This window comes from Choloepus didactylus, chromosome X (assembly GCF_015220235.1).
Source record: "Choloepus didactylus isolate mChoDid1 chromosome X, mChoDid1.pri, whole genome shotgun sequence".
Lineage (NCBI taxonomy): Eukaryota > Metazoa > Chordata > Mammalia > Pilosa > Megalonychidae > Choloepus > Choloepus didactylus.
Genome location: NC_051334.1, coordinates 4,303,104 through 4,322,097, shown reverse-complemented (window position 1 = coordinate 4,322,097; position 18,994 = coordinate 4,303,104). Strand labels below are relative to the sequence as shown.

The following is an 18,994-nucleotide window of genomic DNA, read 5'->3' as shown; positions in this document are numbered from 1 at the left end:
TCCTTCTGTTTGTATCTCCAACCATCTCTAAGTATCAGCCCCCATCTGCATCTTTGTTGGCACTTTTATGGGACCCCTGCGATTTAATTAAGACCCACCCTGAATGGGCAGGGCTCACACTTCCAAGGAAGTAATTTAATCAGTTGTTACCCACAGTTGTTTTTGAGTCACATCTCCATGGAACACTCTACATGTTCCAATCAACAAGATTGGGTTAAAAGATCATGGGTATTCTGGGGGGCACAGTATTTCCAAACTGGCACATGGTTCTAGGAATTTGTCCATTTCGTCTGGGTTGTCTTAATTCGTAGCCATACAGTTGTCCATATTATGCTCGTAGGATCATTTTTATTTTTTGATGTCGGTAGCGATGTTGCTCCTCTTATTTCTGATTCTATTTATTTCCATCTTCTCTCTGTTTATTTTTTTGTCAGTCTAGCTAAGGGTTTGTCAGTTTTTATTGATCTTCTCAAAGAGCCAACTTTTGATTTTGTTTAATCTGTTGTTTTTTTCTCTATTTCATTTATTTCTGCTCTAATCTTCATATATATTTCCTTCTGCTTGCTTTGGTGTTAGTTTGCTGTTCCTTTTTCCTAGTTCTTCCAATTATGTAGTTAGGGCCTTCATTTTAGCTTGTTTTCTTTTTTCATAAATGTTTCAGGGCAATAAATTTTCCTCTCAGCACCATCTTTGCTGCATCCCATAAGATTTGATTTTTTTTTTTTTTCATTTTTGTTATGGATGTTGAGATATTTACTGATTTCCCTTGCATTTTGTTCTTTGCCCTCATGATTATATTTAATAGTTGTTTATAATTTTCATGCATTTGTGAATTTTCCAGTTCTCTGCTTGTTTCGGATTTCCAGCTTCGTTCCATTATAGTCAGAGAAAGTGCTTTGTATAATTTCAATCTATTTAAATTTATTCCTTCATGTATTTTGGGGCACCCTGGTGAGGTGCATAAATAGTTATGATTGCTATTTCTCCTTGGTGGATTGCCATTTTTATTATTATACAGTATCCTTCCTTGTCTCTTAAAATGGTTTTGCAATTAAAGCCTATTTTTTCTGATATATGGCTACAGCAGCTCTTTTTGGGTTACTATTTGCATGAAATGTTTTTTTGCAATTAAAGCCTATTTTTTCTGATATATGGCTACAGCAGCTCTTTTTGGGTTACTATTTGCATGAAATGTTTTTCTGCAACCTTTCACTTTCAACTTGCTTGAGTCTTTGAGTCTAAGCTGAATCTCTTGTTTTTTTGTATTCTTCCATTCTGTGTCTTTTGATTGGGCAGTTTATTCCATTAAGATTAAACTGTAATGTTAAGTAATGTTATTCCTCTAAAGGCAGTACTTCAGATGTTTTTTTCCTTTGGCTTTTGTATGTCATTTTTTTTGTGTGTGAGTCTGTTTTTACCCTTTAGCTGCCCTTACTCATATCTACTTTTCTTCACACTACTCAAAGCCACTCTCTCCTGTTATGTTTTTGCTTTTCAAAACTCCTGGTGGTATTTCTTTTGGGGCAGTTCTCTTATTCATGAACTCTCTCAGTTTCTCTTTATCTGCAAATATTTTAAACTCCCACCGTCTATGAAGGAAGATTTTGCCCAGATAAAGAACTTTTGACTGGCAGTTTTTCTCATTCAGTATCTTAAATACACAATACCACTGCCTTCTTGCCTCCATGGTTCATAATCAGAAATTGGAACTTAGTCTTACTGTGGATTCTTTGTATGTGGTGCTCTCAGAATACTCTCTTTTATCTTTGGAATTTGAAATTCTGATTTGTATGTGTCTCTGTGTACAACTATAAGGGATTTATTCTGTTTGCTGTATGTTGTACTTCCTGGACATTGTTTCCTCAGTTTTTCTTCCTGTCTCCTTTCCCTTTTCTTCTCCTTGTGGGGTGTGTATATAGATTCATGCTCTTCATGTTGTCTTGCAAATCCCTGAGATAGTGCTCAAAATTCTCTTCTTTGCTCTCTCTGTTCTTCTTTCTGTATGATTTCTATTGTCCTGTCTTATAATTTGCTGATTCTTTATATTCAAATCTGCTGTTGTGTGCCTCCAGTGCATTTTTAATCTCTTTTATTGTGCCTTTCATCCCTGTATTTTGTTTTTTTCCAATATTTATTATTTCAAATTCATCTTTATGCACACACAATATCTTCCTAATATGTTTTATATCTGTAGTCATATTTTCTTCATCTCCTTGAAGTGCTTTAGATTTTTTTGAGCTCTTTTATTAATTGTTCCAAATCTGTCTCCTGAAGTTTTTAACTTTTCCCTTGACTGAGCCCATGTCTTCCTGTTTCTTAGTGTTTTGGTTTGCTAATGCTGCTATAATGCAGTATAATGAGGGTTTATTAACTTACCATTTACAGTTCTTTGGCTGTGAGAATGTCAAAATTAAGGCATCAACAGGCCGATACCTTTGCTGAAGAAAGGCTCCTGGCATCTGGGACACTTCTGTCACATGGGAAGGCATATGGTTGGTGTCTGCTGGTACTTCTTTCCCAGATTGTATTGCTTTTCGCATCTGCCTTCAGTGGTTTTCTCTTACAGCAACTGTGGGCTTTTTCTCTCTGAACCTTCTGGGCTTTTTCTCTCTTTTATCCTCATATAGGACTCCAGTAAAGGATTAAGATCCACCTTGAATTGTGTGGGTCACATCTCAGTTGAAACAATGTAATCAAAAGTTCTCACCTCCAGTAGGTCCACACTCATAGGAATAGATCAAAAGAACATGCCTAGGATAAAAAGGATAATTTTTATGGTTGCCTTTTATGTGGAATTGTTTCACTTCTAGGAGAAAGCTTCCTTTCCTCTGTTCCTTTTGTAGATCTTGAGCTGTTCTTTTTGTTTTTGTACAGCATTTCCTCCCCAACTCCTATGACTTGTTTAAATTCCTCCCTCAGTTATTGTCCATTTTTCTTGTGCTTTACAGTTCTGAGAATCTCCTGTCTTGCAGTAGTTAAGTTTTAAACACCTCACATCCCCATTTATCTTCTCTCCATGAGGTATTTCTGCCTCCGGTAGGGTATCCCTCTCCGTGGAGCCAAATGGGATCAATTCAGAAAGGTGGTCACCCCAGAAAAGTCTGATTGCTCATTGAGTGGGTGCACCACTTTATAGTTGTGACTTTTTTTTCACCTCTGGGTCCCTTATGTATGTGGCACTCCCAAGTGTTCTGCCCTGGGTTTCTGTGTATATGGCACCTGGTGCCTGGATAATATACGTGGGGTTCTAGTAGTCTCCTCCAAGTGGCTCTACTGTCTGTGACTACAGTTGGAGAGAGACATTCTAGATGCTCTCTGAGGGGCTCCCAAGATGTGTATGACGGAATGAGTAGAGGGAGTGGAATTGGCATTCTGGGAGAGGAGTTTACTATTATCTGTTATTTTCCTTTTTTTTTTCTTTGCTTCAGCATTTGTGGATTTCTTCTCCTATCTTACAGTAATTCAACTTATTACCTTCCCCTGCCCCCACTTTATTTTTTTTTGAGGCCTTTCTGCCTCCAGCTATTTCACCATTTAGGGAATACTGCCTTGGTGGACTGATGGAGTCCATTCAGAAAGATGGATCAGTTCAGAAAAGTCCATTTTGCTTTTAGATGATCTTTCTGAAACTGGATTGAATGAGGACACAACAGTTCTTTCCAGCAATTTTATCACTGTTTCTCTCTCTCTCTTTTTTTTAAACCCCTGGAAGACATTTTGTATGCAGCACTCCTTAGGTGACTTGTGCTCCACCTTGAGTCTTTGTGGATTTAGATCCCTGTTCCTGGATATGTGTGGTGTTCTGACTTGCTGCTGTAAGTGACTCTGCAGTCTCTTGTGTTTAATTGGAGGATCTTAACTGTGCTGTCTCTGAGTAATTTCCATGTTGCCAAGGAATAATAAGGGGGGGTTGAGTGGGGGAACAGGGAATTAAGCGCTGGTCTGAGATGGAGTTTTCCTACCTGATCTTTCTCTGTTTCTTTGATTCAGCGTTTGTGGAGTCCTTCTCCAGTCTGTACCATCCTTCAGTGTTCTTAGCAAGTGTGATTTGTCCTTTTATTTGCTATATCTCTGGGGAGGCTTTTTCAGGGGATGTCTTAAACATTGCCATTTTGATGATGTCGCCTGCTATCCTTTTGTTTACTACTGGATTTTATATGTGTCAGTGAATTTTGCAGATCCATTCATAGTGGGTATTTGTCTGTAATTGTCTTTTCCGGTGCTGTCTTTATCTGGCCTTGCTTTGGGATAATGCTAGCCCTGTAAAACGAGTTAGGAAATGTTCTCTATCACTTACTTTTGGTAAAGGAGGTTTGGTTTTAATTGTTCTTGAAATCTTGGTAGAACTAAGCAGTGAATTCTAGCAGGAATTTATTTGTTGGTATTTTAGCCTCCTAGGCTGCTAATGAAAATACCTTGAAAAGATTTCAGTTAAACAACGGGAATTTATTTATTCATGGGTTTGAAGCTAAAGAGAAAGTCAAGCATCATCAGTGCCTAAAGATTGGCATTATGTGGCTGACTATGGAGGATCCTTGGTCTTTAGTTTCTTCATGTGGCAAAGCACATGGTGGAGTTCCCTGGTCTTTCCCTTCTCTTCTGAGTTCTGTTGATTTCAGCTTCTAGCTGCTTTTTTTTTCTTTCTCTTTTGGTCTGAATTTCACTCCCTTAATAAGGACCACAGTAATTGGATTAAGACCCATCTTGCCTTATCTGAAGTAGCTGCATCAAAAGGTCCTACCTACAGTGGGTTCACATACACAGAAATTGGTTAGGTTAATGAACATATTTTTCTCGTGTACATAGCTCCAAATAACTACAGTTGGTTTCTATTAAGGAGTCAATCTCTTTACTTGTTATTGGTCTTTTGAGATTTTTTATTTCTTTTTTTGTTATGTTGGGTAATTTATGTGTTTCTCGGAATTTGTCCATTTCATCTAATATGTTGGTGTTCAATTCCTCATAGTATTCTCTTATTATTTTTATTTCTGCGAGGTTGATCCCTCCCTTTACTCTTGATTTTAGTTGTTTGTGTCCTCTCATTTTTCTTCTTAATTCTGGCTAAAGGATTGTAGATAATATTGATCCTTTCAAAGAACCAGCTTTGCTTTAATCTTTATGTTTTCTTCCTTCTGTCAAGTTTGGATTTTGTTTGCTCCTTTTTCTATCTAGTTCCTTAATGTGTGGAGTTAGGTAACAGATTCCTGATCTTTCTTCTTTTTAAATATGCTGTAGGCATTTATAGCTGTAAATACCCCTCCCTTCAGTGCCCTGTCTTTGCTGCATCCCATTATTTTGTGTTGTTTTCATTCATTTTTTATTTTTAGACTTGCTTAAAATTGTGGTTTAATTTCCAAATATTTTTTAAGTATTTTGGTTTTCTTTGATACTGATTTCTAGCTTCATAACTTTGTATGATTTCTGTCTTTTTGATTTAAAACTTAATTTGTGTTCTGGTCTTTCATCCTGAGCATTCATGTGCAATTGACAAGTAATATTCTGTGTTTCTGGGTGGATCATTCCATATATGCCTGTAAGGTGTAATTGTTTCGTAATTGTGTTCAAGTCCACTGTTTTCATATTAGTCATCAGTTTCAACAATTACTTATTGAAAGTGGTATATTGAATCTTCATATATTGCTATAGAATTTTCTGTTTGTCCTTTCTGTTTTGTCAGTTTTTGCTTCATATATTTTTGGGACTGTTACATTAAGTGCAGATATGTTTATAATTCTTTTTTCTTCCTGCTGGGTTGTACTTTTTAGAAATCAGTTTATAATGTCCATTGTCGCTTTGGCTTTTTTACTTCTTTTTTTTTTTTTTTTTTTTTTTTTTTTTTTCCCTTATGTGGTGCTATAGTTACTTGAGCTGTCTGTAGTTACTATTGCATGGAGTATCTTTTTCTGGTGTCTTTTAACCATGTTGTGTCTTTGTATCTAAAGCGAGTGAGTGTAGATATTTACAAGGGTATCTTGTTTTTAATCTAGTCTGCCCTTTAATCTAAATACTTTTTTTATGGGAGTATTTAGTCCATTTGCATGTAAATGTTTTGTTCTGGTTTGCTAAAGTTTCCGGAATGCGGAATATCAGAAATGGATTGGCTTTTATGAAGGGGATTTATTAATTTACAAATTTACAGGTCTGAGGCCTTCAAATTAAGGAATCAAGAGGTAGTACCTTCTCTGAGGAATATGCCAATGGAGTCAGAACACCTCTGTCAGCTCGGGAGGTGTGTGGCTGGTGTCTGCTGGTCCTTTACTCTTGGACTGCTTTGCTTTCAGCTTCTGATTCCAGTCACTTTCTCTTTAAGCATCTGTGAGGTATACACTGGGCTTCATCTCTTAGCATCTCCAAATGTCTGGGTCTGTGTCCGCTCTGAATTCGCTTCAAAATGTCTGCCTTTTTTCCTCTTAAAGAGGGCACCAGTAAACAAATTAAGATACACCTTGAATGGATGGGGTAACATCTCCATGGAAATAATATAATCTAAATGGCCCATCACAGCTGGGTGGGTCAAATCCCCATGGAAACAATGCAGTCAAAAGATCCCACACACAATAAGATGTCGCTCACAAGACTTGATTAAAACATGGCTTTTGTGGGGTATATGATAGATTCAAACCAGCACATGTAATTATTGATATGGTCCATTATGCTGTTGCTATTCAGTATTTTTCATATAATTTTTATTCATCAATTATTCCCTTTTTTTTTGTTTAGTTGCTTTTTTATAGAGTACCGTTTTGAGTTCACTCTCTTTTCCTTTTTATATTTTTAAATTATTTTTTTATGGTTAGCTCTGTGATTATAATTAACATTTTAAACTAAAAATTGCTTTTTTTAATAATACCAAGTTAATTTCAGTAATATACAAATACTCTGCCCTGATACACCTCCATCCATTCTCCTTTTTAATGTTTTCTCATATTACTTCTTTACATATTGTGTGCCCATTAACTTAAAGCAAAAAAAAAATTTTTATTTTGAACTTCAGCCTATATACATAACAGTGATAACTTTCAAAGTACAATTTTGGAAGTGGTTAGAGACAAATTTCAAAGAGTATCATGGGTCATAGTTCCACAACTTCAGCCATTTCCATTATTGTAAAATATAATATGCATGCAGAAAGGTGTCAACTCTCAATGTACAGCTCAACATGCAGTAATATAGGTAATTTCATAAGTTGTTATGGTTACAGTTCCATGGTTTCAGTTCTTTCCTTATTTTGCAATAGAGGGTATATACAGAAAGGTGAAGACTTTTGAAGCACAATTCAATGAACAGCTATAGAGCAAATTTCAAAGGATTTTATAGGTTACAGTTCCACTATTTCATTTATATCCTTCCAGCTATTCCAATACCCCAGCATCTAAATGTGTATATATAAAGTTTCAGTATTCATAGACCTTTGTTAAATCTGACCTTGTTTGTTGCTGCCCCTTCCTCTCACTTAATCTCTTTCTTCATCTTCAGGGGTGTCTAGTCAGGGAGCAACCTAACGTTCACATTGAAAGGGGTGTCAACAGTATGGGGTAGGGGACTGCATCTGATTGTTGTTCTTATATAAGACCTTTGGGTTTTAGGATTTATCTGACATAGGAACACTCTGATGGATTTAAGTTCCTGAGAGATAAAACTTAGCGAGTGAATATTTTATAGAATCTCAGGCAGGGACCTAAGTATTTGGGGACTACTTTTGGTAAGGGCATGGAATAACATGCTGGTTTGTATATATTATGTCCCCCAGAAAAAGCCATATTCTATAATGCAGTCTTGTGGGGGCAGATATATTAGTGTTTATTAGGTTGGACTTGAGTGTGACTCAGTCAACTGTGAGTGAAAGATTTGATTGAATAATTTCCATGGAGGTGTTGCCCCACCCATCAGGATGGGTGTTAATTGGATCAGTGGAGTGGTTTAAAGGAGTTCACAGACAGAAGGAACAGAGCAGCTAAGAGAGACATTTGGAGAGCAACTGAGAGTGAGATTTTGAGGAAGAGCTATAGGTAAGAGAGGACAAAACACCCAAGAGCAACATTTTGGAGAACACCATTTTGAAATGGAACCTGGGAGCAAGAGGACACCAGCCGCGTGCCTTCCCAGCTAACAGAGGTGTTCTGGATGCCAATGGTCATCCTTCAGTGAAGGTACACTATATTGTTGAGGCCTTACCTTGGGCACTTTATGGCCTTCGGACTGTAACTTTGTAGCCAAATAAACCCCCATTAAAAAAGCCAGTCCGTTTCTGGTATTTTGCAAAGAGGCATCAGTAGCAAACCGGAACACATACTGTGGCCATTTGGTATGTCTAGCTGGAGTTTGCATAAGAGAAACCTCCAGGATAGCCTCCTGACTGGGATTTCTCAGCCACTGTGACCTCAGCTTGTTACCTTTCTTTTTCTCCCCTTTTTAAAATTTTAATTATTGTTTTAAAGCTTTGTCGTTTGAATATATAAGGATAACAAGGAATTACAAACAGAAAATAGAATAATATATTACTTTATATTTACCTTCATAGTCACCTTTCTCAGTGTTCTTTATTTCTTAAGGCTTCAGTCACTAATGCCTCATTTTTTCAGCCTTAAGCACTTCCTTTAACATATTATTTATGAGTCATATGGTGCAAATAAATAGATTTTCCACAATCCATGTCGTCATTCTTCACCACAAAATAAACTTGCTTTGTAAAATGGTATTGTTCCAAACCAATTCTTGGAGGGTTTGCTTCGGCACAGCCCTAAGACCAAAGAACATGCCAGGTGGAGTGAGACATGGGTTTATTAGGACTTAGGAACAGGAGGGAGTTCTTCCCGGCTGTGGCTGGCCTGAAAATGGAAGTTTGTGCTTTACAAACTGTGGGTAGTGCAAAGGGCAGCTTATGAGTTTAAGACAAAGACATTCCATAGGGTATGACAGCAGAGTTTCAGCAGAGTCTTGTGATACAAGGGTCTGGATGTTTGTTAACAACAGTGATCAGTGCTTTGTTTACCATCTGTATGTACTTTCTTCCTTTAGGAGGTCTGATGACCTTCAGCTTCTGCCTCGGTCATGCAGGCTGCTACATGCTGTGGGGCCTCGTTCATTATTAGGCAGGGGGTAGCCCAGGCCTTGGATCCCCACAGATATAATCCATAATATTACTCTGAGATACAAGTACTGTGAGGTGAGGGTGGAAAATTTAGATTGGTCTTTATGTTTGTAAGCCCATGTTTTTATCCTAAATATAAGTAAAGTTTTTGCTGGCTCTGTCAGTCACTACACTTGAAAATGAACATAATTAAAAATTAAGTCTGCTAAATTCCCTGAAACATGCATAAATTTATTTTGACCTTTTTCTTTTGGTTATAGTGATATAAAATTCATAAACTATAAGCTTCTCCCTAGTAAAATGTACAGTTTAATATACTTTGGTATATTCATGGAGTTGCACACCATCACCAATATCAATTTTAGAACATTTTTATAACCTTTCAAAGTGAATCCCCGTACCTTTTAGCTGTAACCCCCCAAATTGCCACATGTTCCAACCTGAAGCAACCATTAATCTAGTTTCTTTTTATATATAATTGCCTATTTTGGACATTTTGTATTAATGAAATTTTATAACTTGTGGTCATCTGGGTCTGTCTTTTTTCACTTAGCATAAAGATTTTTAGGTTTATCCATTTGTAGTATGTATCAATGCTTCATTTTCCTATATGCCTGAATTGTATCCTATTGTATTTTAGATATTTTTTAATGGCAGTTTAGATTGTTTCCAACTTTTGGCTATGATGAATAATGCTGCTGTGCATTCTTGTTTTTTGGTAAAATTTACCAGACAAACCATTTGGGCTTGTTTTTTGTTTGGGAAGGTTATAAATTGTTTGTTAAATTTCCTTAGTAGATGTAGGCTTATTCAGTTCTGGATCTATGGAGAGCTGCCCACCTCAGTTGCAGATGGTATGCCATGAAGTATTCACCCGGGTGATTTACCAAACTGTGCTATGTTAAGATTATGGAAAACAAAGAGTACTCTTAATAGCTCTTTAGTTAAGTTGGATCTCCTCATTGCCCCCTGTGCCTGTTTGTATATATTATGTCCCCCAGAAAAAGCCATATTCTTTAATGCATTCTTGTAGGGGCAGATGTATTAAGATGTTGATTAAGTTGGAACGTTTGGATTAGGTTGTTTCTATGGAGATGTGATCCAGCCAACCGTAGGTGATAACTCTGATTAGATAATTTCCATGGAGGCGTGGTCCCGTCCATTCAGCATGGGCCTTGATTAGTTCACTGGAGCCGTATAAAAGCTCAGACAGAAGGAGATCACTGCTAGCTACAGGTGAGAGACACATTTTTAAGATTGCCGTTGGAAGCTGACACTGACGTTTTGGAGAACACCATTTTGAAATGCAACCTGGGAGCAAGTGGATGCTAGCCATGTGCCTTCCCAGCTAACTGAGGTTTTCTGGATGCCAGTAAGTAGCCTTTCTCCAGTGAAGGTTTCCTATTGTTGGACACTTTATGGCCTCAAGATTGTAACTGTGTAACCAAATAAACCCCCTTTATAAAATTCAATCCATTTCTGTTATTTTGCATAACAGCAGCATTAGCAAACCAGAACATTAGGAAAAATGAAGGTATGGCCCTGTCAAAGGAAGAAACTTACACTTCAACTGAGATACAGGGATTCAAGCAACTACTTATTAATCAAACAAATCTCCTAAATCAGTCCAAAAATCAAGTCTACAAGTTGTGGGAAGATAGCACAAAAGAGATGAAATAAAAAAAGACATTGGACGAACATAAGGAAGAACTCAAAAGTTTGAAAAAAGATTGGCAGAACTTACGTGAAAGAAAGGTACGATAGAAGAGACAAAAAACAATGGAGACATACAACAGCAGATTTGAAGAGGTAGAAGGAAAGATTCATGGACTGGTGGAGAGGACATCTGAAATTCTACACACAAAAGATAGGAAAAGAATGGAAAAATGTGAGCAGCATCTCAGGGAATTGTATGACAATATGAAGCACACAAATATATGTGTTATGGGTGTCCCAAAGGAGAAGAGAATGCAAAAGGAGCAGAAACAATAATGGAGAAAATAATCACTGAAAACTTCCCATCTCTTATGAGACATAAAATTACAGATCCAAGAAGCACCGCATACCCCAAAGTATATCCAAATAGACCCATGCCAAGACACTTAATAATCAGATTATCAAATATCAAAGACAAAGGGAATTCTGAAAGCAGCAAGAGAAAACTGATCCATCACATACAAGGGAAGTTCAGTAAGACTGTGTGAGGATTTCTCAGTAGAAACCACAGAGGTGAAAGGTAGTGGTTATGATACATTTAAGATACTGAAAGAGAAAAACTGCCAACCAAAATCCTGTATCTGACAAAACTGTCCTTCAAAAATGAGGAAGAACTTAAAATATTCTCAGATAGACACAGAGAGTTTGTGAACAAGATACCTGCTCTACAAGAAATACTAAAAGGAGCACTGCAGACAGATAGGAAGAGTCAGGGAGAATGATTTGGAACACAGTATTGAGTGATGGTAGCACGATAATTTAACTACACTGAAGAAGGATGTCTGTGAGTGGTTGAAAGGGGAAGGTTAGAGGCATGTAGGACACCAGGAGGAAAGATAAAAGGTAAAGACTGAAATTGTATATCTTAGTGAAATCTAGAGTGGTCAATGATTTTGATTAAAAGCACAAATATAGTCTTACAAGAGGGATAACAAACAAATGTCAACTTTGCAAGGTGTTAAAAATGGTGTGGTATTGGAGTAAAAATACAGTCAGTGCAAACTAGGGTTTGTGGTTAACAGTTACATTGCAGTATGTTGCCATTAATTGCAACAAAGACAGTGTACCAAAGCTAAATGTCTGTAAGGGGGATATAAGGAAGGGTATGGGATTCTTGGCATTTGTGTTGTTGTATGACTTTTAAATTTTATATTTTTTCTTTGTTTCTTTATAGTTGTCTATTTTTCTTTCTTTTTCTTTTTACTTTTTTGCCCTTTCCTCTTTCTTTATGGAAGAAATGGAAATGTCCTTATATAGATAGTGTTGGTGAATGCATAACTATGTAATTATACAGGGAACCATTGATTGTTTACTTAGGATGTAATGTATGGTGTGTGAATAAAACTGTCTAAGAAATAAAGAGAGGGATACCAGTGATGGAGTAAGGGATGTCCTTAATCACCATTGGTGGGGAAGTAGAATGGTGCAGCCCATCTGGAGGGCAGTGTTGTGTTTCCTTAGGAAGCTAAGTGTGGGGTTGCCATATGGTCCTGCAACTGAGTTATTGGGTATATACTTGGAAGAACTGAAAAGACACTCAAATGGTCACACAGTGGGGTTTATGGTATCAGTATTCATGATTTTCAGTGGATGGGGGTGGCCTAAAGGTACATCGGCTGATGAATGAAATGGTAAACTGGTCTATACATACAGTGGAATATTGAGCTGTAATAGGGAGTGAAGTTGTGAGGGGAATGCTGACTCACATCATCTCCCTGAGTACAAGTTAGGAGTATAAGGGCCCCACTGACAACAGGGAAAGGTGTGCCATCTGCCTCAGTGATATTGGAAGGGTATGGAGGCTCAACTTCTCGGCCTTGATAAATGGGTTGGGGGTTGGGTAGGATTGAAAATGTAGACTTGCTTTGTAGCATCTGGGAGAGGAAATTTTGCTCCCCATTGGGCCCTTGTGACAATACCCTCGTGGAGGAATCATAGCATTTGCTACTTCTACCCAGGAAGAGATATAAAATCAGCTCCCTATTCATCCCTACTGACCATACCTAGGCAGATTTTTCAGGAGCACCACCTCATTCTTCTGAGCAGCAGATGGAAGATCAGCCCTCTGCTCAATCTTGCGGACATTGTATTGGCAGAGCAATCTGTGTGCCACCATTGCTTCTACCATGTGAAATGTAGGACATCAACTCTTTTCTTAGTTTGTGAAGAATTGGGATGCCAAGCTTTAGGCTTGTCCCATGTCATGTTGTTTGCTTGTTTGTGGCAGGGAAGGGTAGGGTGGAATATCAACTGTCTGCTAAGTCCACTTGAAGCCTCAGTGTGTGTGTGTTTGGCAGGGGATAATTGTTTTTTCCATTAGTTTTTGGCTAGAGTAGTACTGGTTAAATGTTACTATGCCACCCTTTTCCTGGTCCTTTGGTTTGGGGGAGTAGGCTATTCTTTTGGTGGTTCTAGCTTAGAGGCTTCTCCAGTACTCTGTTTGGGATATATTAGATCAGTAAGGAAACCTAGGTAACTCATCATATTGTCATTTCTCAAGTTACAAGGTCTATAGGCAGTTCTATTTCTTGTCTTACGCTGCAAATTTTCAGGTGGGTCCTGAATATTGCCAGTTATAGTACTAACTATTCCTAATTACTTTGGCAAGGTCTTGAATTCTGTGCTTTTGAATTATGGATTTTTTTTGTTGGGTTGTTGATAATCAATTACCAAATTAGCATCAGGGATTTTGATTCTGTGAACATTGTTCTTCCAGTTTTTTTTAGATGTTTCTTTCCTTGGTTTTGGTACTTACTCAGTAAATGTTCAATTCTGAATACTGCAGGGGATCCAGTTCAGAACTCTGGATTTCTTTGTGTGCAGCTGTCTCTCATTAGGTATTCTGTCTTATGATCACTAGCTGCATTTGTCTCCTTAGACTCTCTTAACTCTGCTTCTTTACAGTTAAGGCAGTTTTCTAAGATGGTGTTGTTTAGCCTCCATATATTTGTGAATTTTATGACCTCTTGCCTGTTATTTATTTCCAACTTCATTACATTATGACCTGAGAAAGTGCTTTGTATAATATCCATATTTTTAAATTTGTTGAGACTTGCTTTATGACCCAACATGTGGTCTATCCTATTAGAATGTTCCATGAGTACTTGAGAAAAATGTGCATCATGCTGTTTTGGGGTGTAGTGTTTTACAAATGTCTGTCGAGTGTCGTTCATTTATTGTACAATTCAACATCTCTGTTTCCTTACTGGTCTTCTGTCTAGATGTTCTATCCATTGATGATAGTGGTTTATTGAAGTATCCAACTATTATTGTAGAGGTGTATTTTCCTTTCAGTGTTCTCAGTGTTTGCCTCATGAATTTTGGGGCACACTGGCTTCGTGCATAAAATTTATGATGGTTATGTTTTCTTTATGAATTGACCCTTTTTAAAATATACAGTGTCCTTGTTTGTGTCTTTCAGTTTAATTTTGATGTCTAATTTGTCTGATATTATATAGCTACTGCCACCTTTTTCTGGTTGCTGTTTGTGTGAAATATCTTTTTCCTGCCTTTCACTTTCAGCCTCTTTTTGTCCTTGTGTTTAAAGTTAGTTTCTCGTACACAGCATCTAGATAGGTCCTGATTTTTAATCCTTTCTGCCAGTCTGTGTCTTTTTATTGGGGAGTTTAATCCATTAACATTTACTGTTACTACAGTAAGGGCAGTATTTTCTTCTACCATTTTATCTTTTGGGTTTTATATGTCATGTCTTATTTTTTCTGTCTCTCCTTTTTCCCTTCATTTCTACACTCTTCTCCAAAGCTCTCTCTGTCCTGTCTTTTCCTATCAGCCTGTAGCTGATATTTCTTGTAGCACCAGTCTCTTATTCACGAACTCGCTCCGTGTCTGTTTGTCTGAAAATATTTTAATCTCTCCCTCATTTTTGAAGGACATATTTGCTTGATATAGGATTCTTGGTTGGTGTTTCTTCTCTTTCAGTGTATTAAATATATCATACCACTGTCTTCTCACCTCCATGGTTTCTGTGGAGAAATCTGTACATAGTTTTATTGAGCTTCCCTTGTATGTGATGGATTGCTTTTCTCTAGCTGCTTTCAGAATTCTCTCTTTGTTCTTGACATTGGACAATGTGATCAGTAAGTGTCTTGGAGTAAGTTTATTGGGAACTGTTCTGTTTGGGGTATGCTGTACTTCTTTGTATCTGTAATTTTTGCCTTTCATAGAATTGGGAAATTTTCAGTGATTATTTCTTCTGTCATTCTTTCTGCCCCTTTTTCTGACTCTTCTCTTTCTGGGACACCCGTAACATGTAATTCATGAGCTTCGTGTTGTCACTCAGCTGCCCAAAGCTCTGCTCATATTTTTCCATTCTTTTCACCGTCTGTTCTTTTGTGTGTATGAATTCAAATATCTTGCCTTACAGTTCACTGATCCTTTCTTCTGTCTATTCACATCTACTATTGTATCCCTCCATTGTGTTTTTCTCATCTCTTCCATTGCGGCCTTCATTTCCATCAGCTCTGCCGTTTGTTTTCTCAAGTTTACGAATTCTTCTTTATGATCATCCAGTGTCACCTTTATATCCTTCATCTCTGTTGCCATATCTTCCCTCAGTTCATTGATTTTTAATTGATTTTGGAGATTTGTTTGAACATCTTTAATTAGTTCTTCCCTCAGTTCATCCAATGGATTTAGCATTAGTTGCCTCAACCTCTGTATCTCAGTTGAACTATTAGTTGGTTCCTCTGCCTGATCCATGTTTTCTTTTTTCCTACTATGGTTCATGATCTTAAGCTGTCTAGGCATCTGATTTTCTTGGTTAGTTTTTTCTGGAACTCGTTTTCACTCTTTTACCTAGGGTTTTCTTGTTGGTTTGTTTTGTTCTCTAACATTTGGTGTTCAGTTCAACTTATTCTAGGTGTCTTGCTTAGGCTCTATTTAGTTGATGAGAGTTTTTCAACTTGTGTTTTTCTATTTCTTGGCCTGCCTCTATGTAGTCTTTTTGTGAGAGGGTCTCCTCAGATATGGTCAACCCCAGTCAGGTGTTCCCAGTCTAGAGAGGCCCAGGTGTCAGGAGGAGGATATGGAGTTTCTCTGAGAGTGAGACCCTTCTGTGAAAACTTTAGACTCTGTGCTTTTCCTATTCTGTCCAGCACATGGCGCTTCCTAGCCCACATCTCCCCCTCTGTGTGAGGAGATGTGGAGAATTTAGTTCTCTGGGTGATTCTAACCCTGTCGGGGGCATGGCTGTCTGATGTTGGTTTCTGAATTCCAGCCCCTGGGGTCTGAGTTTCCTGAAGGAGTGCTGCCAATTGAACTGGACCACACCCCCTTTTCTTGGGGGAATTATGCCCTTTAGGGAATTGTCTCCCCCATTGCTTTTTCTCTCAGAGTTATTTTAGCTCTGCTCTTTCCTAGGTCCAGTGGCCAATTGCAAGTCTTTGAGGCTTTTCATAGTGGCCTATTTACAATAATTTTTTTAAAAAAGAGAGAAAAATATTTTAAAAAAAGAGCAAAAAGCAAAAGAAAAGCACAGTATAGACTATTTAATAGCCCTTTTCTCTTAATATCTTTTCCTACTGGATAGTTACTCTGAGGCAACTTTAATTTTGCCCTTGTAGGGGGGCTGGTTGACACAGGAGTTCTGATGGGCTATAGAAAAAAAGAAGGTAAGGAATTGGAGAGCAATTGAAGAAGAAAAAAGAAACCAGAAAAACTTGCTTTTCAGAGAAGGGCCCTGGCTTCCTGGGTTTGCATATGTGCCTGAATATGTGGGAGCCTGGCCCTTCTCTGTGTTATGGTCACCCACAACATTAAAAGTCTGTTTTTTTTTTAAATTTTTTTATGTTTTTGTTGTTTTTGCTAGCCCTGTCTCCTCTCTGCTTGGCTTACTGCTCCCATATTCTCCAGTATCTGTTCTCAGTTTATCTAGGGTTGGAGTTTTTGTTCAGCAGTCTGAGTTTGTTAATCAGTTCTGCAACTGGGTTGAGTATCCCTCTTGGTTCCCAGCTCAGATGGCCCTCTCCTCCCTTGGGAAACTAGCCAGAAAACAGTCTGCCTAGCCTGGTGGGGAGGAGCGTGGGCCCCCAGGCCATGGGAACTTACAGATTTCTCTGATCTCAGCTGCTCCATGTGTTCGAAACTGTTGTATGATGCGTGACTGATCACAGATTTCCCTGAGGTGTCTTGTTCCACACAGTTCCTGGTTACCTACTTCCACCTAAATTTTATCAAGGATTACCTTGTTGGATTGTCCAACCCAAGCTGTTATAATAATTAGCATTTTATTTCCAGGTTAAAATTGTAGAAGACAGACTACAGAATTTTAAGAATAAATTAATGTGACCATTTGATGAACTTTTTATTTTTAGTTATACAGGAAAGATTACTGAATTATTTGTTTATTTGTTTAGCTTATGGTAAGAACTGAATAAAAAATTTGACTTCAAATGAAAAAAATGAATGGTTGACTCATTTTTGGAATCTGGATATGTTTTGATATATTTCTCTGGAGCAGCAAAAAGAATTAATAAAATCTAAAAACTTAAAATTTAATGGCTGCGTGTTGTGGGTGTAATTTTGTTGTTTCTGTTAATACTAAAATGATTTTGAGGGTGATAGTTTGCATTTGTTTGGAATTTTACATACCTTTATGGCAACATTGGAAATAAAATTGAATCCAGTTTAAGAAGTAGAAAGAACCAAAGAAATTGTATAAATAGAAGACTTTATCTTGGAATATTTATTTTAAATTTACTACAGAGGATTCTGGTAGTAAAGTTTTAATATAGGTATGGGCTTGATTAAAGAGAAATTAAAGGTATTTCTTGAAGTTTCATGACTTCTGTGTATCCTGTGGACTCTTGACTTCATTACTTCATTTTTTTAAAAAAGGATATTATGATATATGATAGAATTTCTGGAATTTGAAACAATCTTGGTTATTAGATTTTTTTATTAATAACATGCAATATATGTAAATACCCTTATTGAAATTTCTTTTCCTTTTTTTACAGAATGCTGTGTTTTTATATGGCCTTGGTTTGGTCTACTTTTATTACAATGCATTTCAGTGGTAAGTTGATGTAAAACTATATAAAACAAATACCAGATGTTCCCTGTTTAGAGTGTGTGTGTGTGTGTGTGTGTGTGTGTGTGTGGTGAACACATAAAATATATTAAAGTCAGTAAACACATTTTTCGATAGCAACGTTTTTATCTTTCCAGTCTTATACTGTTTGATCTCCATTTTTCCCATTCAGAACACCTGTTAACATTTTGTGATGGCCAGTAATCAGATATAAACTCCTAATTTGCTTCTAATGGGAATAACACTTCTTTCAGTGTTGAGGACTAACTGTGATACTAATATATATGATTTTGTAAACTGTGAAGTATAAGAAACTTGTTTTACCCTTTAGTTTTATTTCAGTACTATGAGAGTCCAGTGGAAGTTGGACCATAGCTTGTCCCTTAGGGCACCCTGAATATTTATTTCAGAGTTCTTACATAGGTATTGGCAACGTTTTGATTTTGTTTCCTCAAAAACTAATATTTAACTTCAACTTGGGGAGCTTTTCCTACTACATGGTTTTCTTCCTTGTTTGGTTTTCAGCGTTATCAATTACTAATCATGTCTCAAAGCACTGCATTGGTTTTTTTTTTTTTTTAATTCAGTTTTATTGAAATATATTCACATACCTTACAATCATCCATGGTGTACAATCAACTGTTCACAGCACGATCACATAGTTATGCATTCATCACCACTGTCTATTTTCTGAACATTTTCCTTGCATCAGAAAGAATCAGAATAAGAATAAAAAATAAAAGTAAAAAAGAACACCCAAACCATCCCCCCCATTCCACCCTATTTTTCATTTAGTTTTTGTCCCCATTTTTCTACTCATCCATCCATACACAAGATAAAAGGGGTGTGATCCACAAGGTTTTCACAATCACACTGTCACCCCTTGTAATCTACATTGTTATACAATCATCTTCAGGAGTCAAGGCTACTGGGTTGCAGTTTGATAGTTTCAGGTATTTACTTCTAGCTATTCCAATACATTAAAACTTAAGAGGTGTTATCTATATAATGCATAAGAATGTCCACCAGAGTGACCTCTCGACTCCATTTGAAATCTCTCAGCCACTGAAACTATTTCATCTCCTTTTGCACCCCCCTTTTGGTCAAGAAGATGTTCTCAGTCCCATGATGCCGGG

At 37.2% G+C, this 18,994-nt stretch overlaps 1 protein-coding gene across 9 annotated transcripts in view; it reads left to right on the top strand.

Moving 5' to 3' along the window:
* LOC119522025 (lysine-specific demethylase 6A-like) overlaps positions 1 to 18,994 on the top strand; it is a 355,987-nt gene that overhangs the window by 164,689 nt on the left and 172,304 nt on the right. For all 9 annotated transcript variants that reach the window (XM_037820746.1, XM_037820751.1, XM_037820749.1 and 6 more), the window contains exon 5: positions 17,785 to 17,843. In XM_037820746.1, coding sequence (XP_037676674.1) covers positions 17,785 to 17,843 — 59 coding nt within the window. The remainder of the gene's footprint in view (positions 1 to 17,784; positions 17,844 to 18,994) is intronic.